Source organism: Numenius arquata, chromosome 4 (genome assembly GCF_964106895.1).
Source record: "Numenius arquata chromosome 4, bNumArq3.hap1.1, whole genome shotgun sequence".
Lineage (NCBI taxonomy): Eukaryota > Metazoa > Chordata > Aves > Charadriiformes > Scolopacidae > Numenius > Numenius arquata.
Genome location: NC_133579.1, coordinates 19,219,421 through 19,232,413, shown reverse-complemented (window position 1 = coordinate 19,232,413; position 12,993 = coordinate 19,219,421). Strand labels below are relative to the sequence as shown.

Genomic DNA, 12,993 nt, shown 5'->3' with positions numbered 1-12,993 from the left:
GCCACAGAATTAGGCCTCTAAATCCCCATTCAAGTACCAGAAAAATCCATTCAGAAATGGGAGATGCTCCTTAAGAAAGGTTTGGGATACAAATCAAAACCATTCACGGCCCCTCTGCTGCTCCAGTGCATCTCACTCCTGAATGACCAGAGCAGGGGCAGGAGGGAAACAAAGTAATTTACTTGATGACTAGGAAATAAGAAGAAATAGCAAAGAGGATGTGATTCATACCTCCTCCACCTCCCAGGTGAGCAGACAGAAAAGATGATGCTGCCAAGGCTTTATTGCTGTTCCTAGACAGGGCTCTCCTTAGGGATCTTTGCTCAGTTTACACCAGGGAAGCCCATTGGAACTTGCTTTGACAAGGAACCAAGAGGAAACAAATGCAATTGCCATGAGACAGAACTAATCTGGGGCTTTTGAGCACATGCCTGTGCTTTCCAAAGATCACCTGGGTCCGAGAAGGGGTCCCCAGCCTTGTTTGGGAGGACAGAGACCTCCTGCCCTTTTCTGCCCTACCTCTCCACTGGGACATTCAAGGGATCACTACAAGCAGAACCTTGTCAAAAATTCCCTTTTGATCCTTCTTGGGCTTTAGGAGCTGGCAGACGCAAGCTGGCTCTGGAGTTAGATGAAGATGCATTGACAGAATGCAGAAGGGAACTAGTGCAGAATCTGGCCTTGCAGAGTCTGTGATAGCAGTAAAACATTGCTGTTTTTTAAAAATTCATGTAGCTGCTTTTTTTTTATTTGTTTTGTTAAGAAAGACCATATCATTTAAGTAAAAAGCATTCAACTTTAATGAAAGCAGATTTGAGATCCTCTAAACATTTGGTAGGTTACTGTGATTCAAACAGATCATAAAACTGATTAATCTAACCCTTCCCATAATCTCTTTCCAACTTTCAATTTATTTTTTCAAATCCTGCAAAGCATCAGAAGCCTCTTACTGAAATGGTCTTCATCCTTTTCCTGGAAGGATTTCCCACAGATCCCACAGCCCCATTCCCCCTTTTTCAAAGTTACAGCTAGTAACTTCTTCAGCTTCTTCCCTACTTGCACATTTCAGACCACTGAGGATCTGTTCTGCAAAATGCTTCGTAGGATTGGACTGCTGCTCTAGCACCATTAACAATCCAAATATTATTTAAATCTCTCCTTCCTTCTTTTCCCCCAGCCCAGGAACAGCATTAAACACCTTGTTTGAAGGCAATTTTCTTTGCTCATAGAGGTAATAAAGAACTGACTTCTACTTAGGTGTTTCTTACCAATCTAGATAGTGCCCTAGAGCCAGCATAAATAATGCCAACAAACAGTACTGAAGCAGGAAGCCATGACAGGATTTCAGACCTGTGAAAACAATTAAAATCCCATTACTTCACCACATTCTGTTTACATACAGTCAGCAACAGCTCCTTGCAAGGAATATAATAATACATATATATGTACACATATTTTTCAAAGGTGTGCATAATAAATTCATTGTCTGATTGTTCAGTATTCTTCCCATGTAGTAAAGAAGTCTGAGACAGAAATTAATATAAATATAAACCCAGATAGGAGCTATCTACAGATACATTTTCTTTCTTATACTCTTTCCTGGCCTCCTCTCCCTGAAAAATTGTTTGTTTCAAGGCAATTATTCCTATTGGTTTTAAGGGAGAGAAATTTCAACTAATCTCTTGATGCACTGTAAAAGGAAGGAAAACTGACAAACAAAGGCATAAAATGGCGTACTTGCACAGACAGCACACATTTTCACTATGTACAAATACACTTGCCCACCCACACATTCATTTCTCAGCCAGATTTACAAAGAGATTCTTCCTAAAGATCAGATCGTCTCTGTGGGAGCCTGTCTCTTGAGATTTCCTAATGATACTCCTTTGACTAAGCCAAACTCCTAGAGGCAGTTTGACAGCTAATGGAGGAATGAAGTCATCACAGATTGATCTGATATTTTTTTTAGCCACGGTTAGGTCAGGTTTCAGTTCTGAGAAGGGGCTTCAGAATTTGCACTTTTCCTTTTTTGATCTTGCTACTTAAGGGAAAAAGGGATCAGGTAGGTGGTAAATTTCAGAGAGAATAATGTAAGATTTTGAGCAAGGGAGGAAAGGATCTAAAGTGATCTAAAGGCCTGATCCAAAGGCTTCCCAGGACCAAAGGCACTGCTACCCTCATTCACTTTTCCCAAGCTTTAAACTAAAGTCAAGAAAATGTTACTGCATAATGCTGGTTCTCAAAAGGAAACCAAACTGCTTGTAGTTCCTTATTTTGGATTACACTTCCAACTAGCATGTAAGAATTAAAACATAATTATAGGTTCTATTACACTACTATACTTAAGAGAACACAAGAAAAATAGACCACTAAACGTTGACATCAGAACAGTCTGAATGAAGATAAAACATGCTTGGAGGTTCATGTAAACGCAGACAAAGAAAAAAATCTAAACATCATATTTCCTCTTTTTTTTTTTTTTTTATACATGATTTTCTATTATACTTGATCAAAACCCCAGGGTAATGAAAATAGAGTAATCTGTAGATCCTTTCACTGGCATAAATATTTGCTCTGGTTTTGGGGGTAGTCACCATCATTTTGTATAAAAACATTGTTCCTTTTAAGGTTATTGACTTTGACTGGAATCTCACCAAGACCAGGGTCTAAAACTGTCATACCTCATTACCAATGAGTTCAATCAGACACCAACAAAAGTACCGCCACCCTATTGGAACTGAAACAAATGGAAGAAATGGGGAGGGAAGAAAAGAAAGGAGGGCTGGGAAGATGAAAGGAAGACACAACGAAGACTAGAACATAACACTTTTTCATGTTCCCCACCACTAAATTCCAGGAATCCCAAATATATCTTCATCTCCAAAGCAGTACTGCAAAGTGCAATGGAAAAGGACTTCAGATGCTTTTTCCATGATGTAAGGGTAAAATTTTATGCTTGTCAATTGGGAATTTCAGGACTGAAAAAGAATGCATGGATGTTTGGTGTAACGTGTCAGCATCAACAATCTGTCTTGTATGTAAACCAATTAGTAGCTTCTTATGTTGGCAACACAGTGATGTACATGCGAAACAGGAAAGCTCAGTGATGAGCTTGTCGTTGTAGGGCTAGTTCCAAAGCCCACTAAAGTCACAGGGTAGCTTCCCCTAAACCACACTTTGAAGCTTCAGTCTAAGGCAAGGCTCTGAGCTGCTGCTTAGCTGTGGGGAAAATTCAGCCCTACAACAAATGCCAACCAGAACACATCAGACTTCTGTGCCTACAAGGCTTAGACAGAAGCTGGGTGGCAGATCGCAGCACTAGAAACATTATGCAGATGCTGCACATAATCCCCTGTGCTCCACAGAGCCCTGGCTTTGCATATGAGTTTTGCAGACGGTCACCATTCATCCTTTAGAAGCAGTGATGACAAAGTGACAAAGTCCCTTACAGCTGGGAGTACTGGATGGGGGAAGCAGATGAAAAACAGGACATTCACAAAGCCTAAGAGAAACTACTCAGAGTAACACGTTTTTATTTGGGTTTTATTGTGAAGCAAGTATTCCTGAATTTAGACAAAGGGCGATGATCTCTATGTAATAGAATAATTCTGCCAAGACACTTTGGGACAACCTGAACTGTCTCAGAAAGCATGAGAGATCAGTCCACATGACAGAAATACTAAGACTTTGTGGAAATAAACAAATAAATGGGTAGCAGCTTATTACTTGAAGCATGACAAGATTGGGGACTGGGTATGATATTGTTAAGTATCCTATGTATGCACCAAAGAAAATAAAAAACAGGTAGATTCAAAGACCAATATTCCGTAAGAGAAGAGGGAAATGACCTCACCTTTGGAGGGGAAAAGAGCTTGAGAGGAAGTGATAGACACAAGATCTGAGACATTATGTTTGTTGGGGAGTTTTTTGTTTGGTTGGGTTTTGGGGGGTTTTGGTTGGGGTATTTTTTTGTTTTGTTTTGCTTTGCTTTTAATACAAGAGATAAACACTACAAATCCAGTTCAGTAAAGCATGTCCCTAATCCTTCTGAAGAAAGACAGATTTAAACTCATGCTTAAGGTACTTGGCAGAATTATAGCCAAAACATTTCAATTAATTCTGGTAATTTCATTTAGTCTATTCCAGAACAGGCGTTCTGTATTAGCTAAACTAATGAAGAGGCTTCTCAAGATGTATTTTATTCCCTTTTCCTATAGTGTGCTGACATCTAGTGGCCTGAAGTTTCCATCGTCAAAACACGAACTAAGTTTTCACCAAAACTTTTCTTAGATAAAAACAACCTTTTAAACAGCAGAAAATGGTTCTCGTCCAGTAATTTCTTTAATGTCTTCCAAGTATTGAAAAAATTAAAATATATATTCCTTGCTGGAAAAAAAGATTCAACTTCTTTAATTTTGCAATTTAAAGGAAAAGTAACCATCTAGTAACGAAAAGTTGAACTAAAAAGGACATTATTGATGGCTGTATTCCTTTGTCCTTTAGACTGTTCTGTGAAGACAAAATCTACACAAGCAATATACATTTGATAATATATGTATCAGTAGCTGCCACTAAAGCAAGGTTTGGACCTTAATCCTGCCTCTACCTTTATAATTGACAGCTTTTACACCAATATCCTTGTTTGCCTACACTGCAGATAAAAGATAGGAAGTTGAATTCTGTTTCCATTTACAACTTCACTTAAGTTTCAGTGCTGATGTAGTCACTTGCATGGACATGACAACAGAACTTAGCCTGGTTCTTCTGACATACACGCAGGATTTCATTCCAAATGAGGAGATTCAGTTTTGTAAGCCAAGTGTTTGAAATCCAAACAGAAAATTCATCAGTTGTCACTTGCTAATATAGAATCAATGAAAAAAAGTTGCATCATAAGGGAAGTCTAGCAATCATCTAGTCCAATCTCCCCCAGCTTCATAAAAAAGATATGCCACATTCCCTATCACAGAATGGATCCACCTGAGCAGAGTACAGTATACTGGACAACTCTACCAAGTTGCCATCACACTCAGTTCAAGCAGATGATCTTTGTCTACAAAGGACCTTTTAATTTGGAGTTCGATTATTATATCAATCGGGTACTGCAATGGCTGCTCTTGCTGGGCAGTTATAAATGCTAGCGTTATGCAAGGGTGAATTACTCCCATTTATGGGACACACTTCTCAGAGAAAAAAGAATCACATTTGTTGACTTCACTGCACAGAGGTTTTGGGGAAGCATGTGTCAATGCTCTTAACTAACGTTATCAAGGTTTCTCTTATAATACCATAAAATAATCCAGGGAAGAGATGTGAACAGACGGTTGGATAAATTATCCTTACAGTTTTCATTAATGGCTATGCTTTTTTGATTGTCTTATCAAGGTTGAATTGAATCCACTTTACATTAGTGATCAGTTGAAGTGTGTGTCATTGAATATTCATTAGACTAAAACACAAGATCTCTCCTACACTTGTGAAGCAGAACACATACAAACACACACTGACTTCTGTTTTAGCAAGTTAGTAATTTCCACAACCAACATAACTATGTCATAACCCAGCTACAGAAAATAAGTATTTAGCAGATACTGAAAAACCCACAGTACCTTGAACACAAGTTTATCTCCACCCATCCCAGCTTCCAGGAGACATGAAGCAGAAGTCCACCCACTAATGTCTGCCACCTAAAATAGAAACAAAACAACACCTCTGAATTGTTTGTCCTTTTTAACCACGTGGAGCATGACCTTAGAATCCACAGAATTTTGCACAGCTCACCCATGACTCTAGTTATATACCGTTTCTCCAGGTTACCAGGGATGCCACTATTCCTCCCTGAATATTTCATTTTTGTGGGCCTTCATTTCCTCCATAATTTCTAACACTTTCTTTCTTCCAGCTTCTGTTTCAAATGGCTTTTGTGCTAGATGGTGAATTTTCATCTAGCACAATTACCTTAATCATGTTACTGAATCCCCACTGTATCCCACACAATGTTTACAATAATAATAGTGATGTAACAGCTGTGATGATCTGAAGATTCAAGTGAGGCAAGGTTTGTGACGAGAGATGAATATCTTTTCATACATAAACTGTTATTTTTAGAACAAATAAACATGATTTCAGAATTTAAAAACTCGCTTAAGCTGAAGTAGTAAGGCCCGAGGATGATGTGTGCAGTCCTAGTAGCTTCAAACGTTAGCTCTGTGACTTCCCATGGAGCTAGACTTAGAGTACAAACTCCCTCAAATTCAGACTGCTTCCCTCCGCCCCCACCGCATCTTGTGTAGCAAGCACCAAGTGAAGCGTCATCAACAGTAACATCGTTATGCTGCATAAGCCCGTGATTCAGAGCCTCTAGAGAAAACTTCTTTACAGACAGATAACCTTGCATACAAACCACAATACTGCGGGTTTCTCATCAAAAAGGTATAAAACAATTACATATATTCTGCATTGACTTACCTATCTAATGACTTACCCTACCATAAAGGTCTTCCTCAATCTAGTATGGAAATAGTATGTGAGACCTTAGAAGTGCTTGCAGATAACTTAAAGTTAGTTGTGATGCACACTGATTTTTTTTAAGCTTTAAAATGTTACTAGCTTCCTTCTTCCTTAAGCTAGTGGTTTTCAGAGAAGTTTTTCATGTTTCTTCGATGAATATCCTTGAACATCTAGCATAGTTCAGACAGAGATATTGTACTACAGTGTTAAATGACGTTAACTTCTGTAACAGAGAGGTGATTTTATTTATTATTCCCATTCATTGCAATGCATTTAAGCAATTATTTAAAATCCCTCTCACACATATGCAAATAAATAAATATTCACTCTATGCAGTATTACATACAGTCGGACAGTGTCAGAGAAGAGCGAGCTCACTGTCCACAGGGGTATGATGAATACTCAATGCTACTATCACAGCTCACTTCACCTTTTTTAAATGAGGAGCATATGAAAGATTAAAAGGCAGGTATCCCTGATGCTTGCTGCAGGCTTGATCGTGCTCTGTTCCAAGCCAGCAATGAATTCCCATCAACTTTATTGTGAAGAATTTCCTCTTGTCTCAGGTTTTAAGGACAAAAGTTGGAGTTAGTAACAGTCCCACGCGCTTAGCTCAATGCAATATAGTCTTAGATTATATTGGGAACAAAACCAATGACAACAAACAATAACAGCGTGAACTGAGAATAACACTCTTTTGAGTGTTATTTGCTCCTTTGTTCATCTGCCATACCTCTAAATGAAAGCCCATCTGAGCCACTTCATAATTTTCAAGGAAAGGTCACCTTTAAAAACCAGAACTTATGGAAAAATATTAAGATGCCCAGATGCATTTCAAAATAATAGAAAAAGGAAGTAACTGTGGTGACACAGATACCATAAGGCAGTTGCGTGCCACTGAGATATGCTTTTTTACTGTTGATTTATCACACTTGTATTTTACATACATTACCTAAAACCCTTTCCCCATATGATAAAAGCCTTGTCCAAGAGACAAGCTCTGTGTGTGTGTGTGTCAGAACTGAAGAAAGCGTTTGTTGCATATTTAATAGAGCTGAGTACACTCAAAGAAAATAGAGATTCCCAAGGCAATTATTCCTAGAGTTGATTGCAGTCCTGGGGCTGCACAGCATGGCTTATATTTTTGCCTGATGTGCAGCAGTAAAGGAATTAAAGATACACAGTGTCTACAGACTTTACCATTCTCTCAAAAGAACACATGGGGGAAGTCTTGACTCTAAGAGGCCAGATTTTCACTATGTGTCTCATGAATTATTAACAGCACTGGTGGTATATATGGATATTTGACAAAAATATTAAAATTCTCATTGCAATCATTAAGATATGATAGTGACTTGTGATACAGAGTTACAACAACAGCTAAGCATGACAATAAGCAACATGGTATTTGTGTATGCCTAAACATGGGTTTAAGGTTGGTTTTCATTAGCATAGCAACAGAATACACCACAACTGCACATTATCCATGACTGCCATTTCCAAAGAAGACAGACTGTACTATAATTGCTACTTTTCTATGCTGAAGCATAAGACACTCAGAAAAATGAGAAATGATGGAGTCTATATATCTTAATTACATCACCATCATGATGTTAAAAATTAACCAAGACACATTAATGAATGTTTTACTAAGGCTTCATGTTCTCTATTCATGTTCTCTATATATGTTCTCTAGACAGCAAAAACCAGTAACGACAACAGGTACTAAAGTTAGCTTCAGCATGGAACAGCAGGACATTTACTGATTTAAGTAATTTTTCAAACAGTTGTATTCTTAAAACAGTACTTACCCTTGAAAAAGGGTAGGGTAGGTAAATTTCAGGACAGACAGGACATACTGGAAAACAAATACCAAATTAATGGACATCAAACACCTACAACATTAACAAACAATCATGAGAGCAACAAAACACAAAATGTTTCTACCAAAGTAAAGAAAAACAAAAAGACAAAAAAAAGTTTTCAGTAATTTCTCTTCCCGTGCCAGAACTGCTGGACGCTGCCCAGTCGCTGTGGAAGGTAGCAGACACTAAAGTACGTGAGGTATGGAGTGGACACACTGAAGGATGGAGAGGAGGCCACCTTCTGAACTGCTCTTTCACTTTCTGAGCACACTTCATGCATCACACTGAATAGGAAAAGGATTAACAGGAACTAAAAGACATAAACACTTGTCAATTAAAATCATATCATACCACAGAGGCAATCTTTAGCAGAATCAAGCCCAATAATCTCAACTGAATTGTCTCCTGATGATTAATTCATCTTACAGACTTAACATTTTGTTCACACTCCATTTTGTGTAAAATATTAGGCAATCCATAAAGCCCTTTGGAGACGTAGTATATGGGGGAAAAAAGCAAAGCCTCTGTGTCGTTGCTTCTGCTTGTTTGGATGCTAGTGTCTTTTCCCACTAGATATGTATATAAGCAAAGATAAGGCAGAAATGCATATGCTTTATGATGTGTATATCAGGATCTAACAACTTCCATAATGAAGCATATCAGTACTATTTCTGCAAAGGAGAAGAATGACTGAAGCTTCCTCAGAGGAAAGGAAAGGCACTTGCCATTCCTTCCAGGAGCCAGCAGAAGTTGGCAATGGCAAAAGGAGAAATTGAAAGCTTTCAACAGAGAGGAAACTGTGCTGAGCAAATTGCAAGGTTCAGGTTTTAGGTGTGAGGGCTGTTGCTAAGAAGCTGGCATCAATATACAGGGACAAATAGAAGCTGGCATCACGACAAAGCATGTTAATTCACAAATGATCATGTCACACATACATTTATTGGAACTGCCACGTGGGTTTTAAATCAGGACAATATACCTGCACATGCCCTTACCCCCACTTGCATTTACATACTACCTGCAACAACTAAAAGGTCTATATTCTGGTTATTTATACACTAAAGCCTACATTCAGGTTTGAAAATGGAGGCCCTATGTCAAAGTCTTTCCATCTTCCCCTCAAGTGTAGTTAAGCACCTTTTCCAATGCATGACACAATCTGGCAGCTCTGCTAGCCCATTTCTGTTTAACTAATCACTGCTCCCAGCAGTCTGTCAAATCAAAGGTATTATCTCTCCCTACAAACTTTGCTTCATGTCTGGACTTCAGCCTACTTCTGAGTATCCTTAATGGCAACTGCACCTTGGAACAGAAACCAGTAGCCAATGCTGAGAAGAGATTTCATTTTCACCTCCAAAATGCTGCTTTTCTCTAACTCTCCTTCTGGAAATCCATACCCTAGTTGCTTCAAAAACATCTTTTCTTTCAGAAATCTGCACCAGAAACACGGACACACTCTCTAATAAATGGGACAGCAAGGAGTAGTTACTCTACTTCCTCCTCCCTGAGTGAACAAGATACTTCAAACTATGTTTAAACTATACAATTTTATTCACAATTCACATCTTCAGCCTACTTATCCTTCTGCGTAGACATTTTAGCATTACCAATAAAGGGGAAAACAAGACTTCTTGTCCTCAGTTTGCAGGCTAATTAAACTGTCAAAAGGTCCGTGGAAGTTAATATTTGTTTCACCACTACTATAATGCTTTGAATATTTCAGAGTTTTCCCTTGGATATTTGGTATTATTTTTCTAGTTCACAGGTCTTTTGGAAACCACTGTGCATTCGGTGGTTGCTAGATACTGAAAAATAAAATACATTCAGCATCACTGATGCTTTCAAAGCAGCGTAATTTCTGGCTCTATAACTAACATTTCACTCATTCGAATCATGCGGTTACCCCTTTACTGGGTATAAATATGCCGGTATTGGAACATACATGCCATGGAAAGGGCAAAGACACGGCACACTGAGAGAAGCGCGACCCGTGGGAGAAGACGGCTATCTCCTCGGTGAGGAGGGCACGGGGGGACGGGCGCCGGCGGGCTTTTGGGCTGAAATGCCAAGGGTTTTTTTTTTACCCCTGGTGTGGTAGCCTTACCCCTGGGAGGGGCTGACCCGACGGCTCTCCCTGAGCAGGACAGGGGAAGCGGAGGTCACCGTCCCTCCTCCTCCTCCTCCTCCTCCTCCTCCTCCTCCTCCTCCTCCTCTTCCTCCTCTTGGGTCCCTGCACTCACTTCGCCCCTTCAGGCGCGGCCCGCCCCCCCCTCGCCTCCTGTTACCGCGGATCAACCCCACAGCGCCCCCCTCTTTGCGGTGCTGAGGTGGCCCCGCGGCCGCCCTCACCTTGTTGGTGAAGCAGGAGGCCAGGTAGAAGAGGCAGAAGGCGAGGCCGCCCGCCGGCCTCTTCAGATACATCTGTCACCACCGCCGCCGCCCGGCTGCGCGGGCCCGGCCGGCGGCCGCCATGGCAGCGAGACGTGGCGCCGCCGCCGCGCCAATGGGCACCGGGCCCCGCCGCCGGGCGCCGCCTCCTTAAAGGGCCGTGACAGGGCCGTCACCGGTGGGTCACAAGCTGGGAATGAGCCGGCAAGGTGGGCTCCCAGCCCAGAAGGCCAACCGCAACTTGGGCGGCAGGAAAAGAAGCGTGGCCAGCGGGTCGAGGGAGGTGATTCTGCCCCTCTACCCTGATCTGGTGGGAGCCCACCTGGAGGACTGAGTCCAGCTGCAGGGTTCCCAACATAAAGAGGACATGGACCTGTTGGAGCGGGTCCAGAGGAGGGCCACGGAGATGATCAGAGGGATGGAACACCTCTTCTGTGAGGACAGGATGAGAGAGTTGTGGTTGTTCAGTCTGGAGAAGGAAAGGCTCCAGGGAGACCTTGTAATGGCCTTCCAAGTCCCTGAAGGGGGCTTCTAAGAAAGATTTTTATCAGGGCCTGATGTGATAGGACAAGGGGTAATAGTTTTAAACTAAAAGAGGGCAAATTCAGACTAGATAGAATGAAGAAATATTTTGCAATGAAGGTGTTGAAACACTGACATAGGTTGCCCAGAGGGGTGGTAGATGCCCCATCCCTGGAAACATTCAAGGTCAGGCTGGATGGGGCTCTGAGCAACCTGATCTAGTTGAAGATGCCCCTGCTCATTGCAGGGGCGTTTGGGCTAGTTGACTTTTAAAGGTCCCTTCTAACCCAAACTGTTCTATGATTCTGTGATTCTATGATTCATCAGTGACTTGTAAACTATAAATATCCCAGGGAGGTAGAGAAGCAGCGCAAGACATGCCCTAGCTAGTCACAATTACTGGGCGTTCTTTTATTATGGCCTAGGTAAGCCTCCTTCTGTTTTTAGAGGACAGAGCAAAACAGCATAAATAAGGAACTGACTGTGACTTAAACTTGTGAGTGAGGAGGGCGCTAACTGGTAGACCAGAGGCCAAATCCAGCTCACAAAACGAACCTGTCTGACCTGTTATGTTTAGCCTCAAAAGACAAAGTCAGCAGACAGAGCGCAACATCTGAATGGTGTCCATGGCACTGAGACAAATTCAAGCATCCTATCTGGTTTGTACAGAGGTGGCCCAAAAAGACATTGGATTTCTAGTGCTGAAATTGGTCAATCCAGTGCTGGATTGGTCAATCCAGGCCTACAGAGATCACTGGCATGCCACCATAACGGATGTGATTGGGATGGCAGGGTAGGTGATACAGCATTGCCACTTTGCAGACCCTGTGTTAAAAAGCTCTCTGAAAATCTGTATGCATGCCAAATGTGTCCTTTGCAGACAAGAATATACTTCACATTGCACAAATTCAGCATGTAAAGCTTGGAAATAGCATAAGAAAAAATTTACAGGTATCTACAAAGACCAATGTAAGCATGTGATAAGAATACTTTTGACTTTTTATTTTAGTGGTGTATCATTTTCATGCAAAATATTACAGTGATATCTCTCTTTTTGTTTCCATCAGTATTTCTTATTAGAAGTGGGAGATTCAGACAAAGATGATATACCTTCCTACAGCAAAATGCAAAAGCGGATTTGAATTCTTGTAAGTCACTTACAGTGAGAGATTAAAAATGAAGATACAAATTTCTGCCAATGTTGTTTATCACCACTAACTTGAATTACATATTAAGTAATTGCTATGCAGCTTTGGAATTATTTTGAGTAATGTGAAGAGAAGTTTCTGCTCTATCTATATTTTTGACTATTTTTATTAGGAGATGTGAATGTGTGACATGATTTTGTTTACATGTCATTTTACAGAACGTTTCTTCTTAATATAATTCAGTCCAAAGCTTGGTCCATTTATATAAGAGGTCATGGTGTCAAGGCCTAATCAGGTAATATTTAAGACACTAATATAAAAAACGTATTCCTGAAAACTAAAAACTGAATAAAAAGACATAAGAATGTTAAGTCATTAACTGTTAATGTCTTTCTGAATCAAAGACTACCCAAACCAGTTTTCTTAATCAGTGCTTGTACAGTTGTGCTAGAGTAATGATTTTTTTGGGGCAGCAGGACATTGCTTTGACATTCTGTTCGTTTATAAAACTGATAAATTTAGCCAAAGAAGATTGAAGGGGGCATGGCAGCAATCTTCAC

The 12,993-nt window shown here is 40.5% G+C and overlaps 1 protein-coding gene across 2 annotated transcripts in view; it reads right to left on the bottom strand.

Moving 5' to 3' along the window:
- Positions 1-10,877, bottom strand: part of TMEM241 (transmembrane protein 241) — a 57,937-nt gene extending 47,060 nt beyond the window's left edge. Inside the window, exons 1-4 of one of the 2 annotated variants that reach the window (XM_074146605.1) lie at positions 10,725-10,877; positions 8,322-8,368; positions 5,610-5,687; positions 1,269-1,350 (exon numbers count right to left, since the gene is read on the bottom strand). In XM_074146605.1, the coding sequence (XP_074002706.1) occupies positions 1,269-1,350; positions 5,610-5,687; positions 8,322-8,368; positions 10,725-10,796 (279 nt within the window). In that variant the 5' untranslated portion in view covers positions 10,797-10,877. The remainder of the gene's footprint in view (positions 1-1,268; positions 1,351-5,609; positions 5,688-8,321; positions 8,369-10,724) is intronic. The other variant, XM_074146606.1, reaches the window with a different exon arrangement.
- Positions 10,878-12,993: the final 2,116 nt, after the last annotated feature.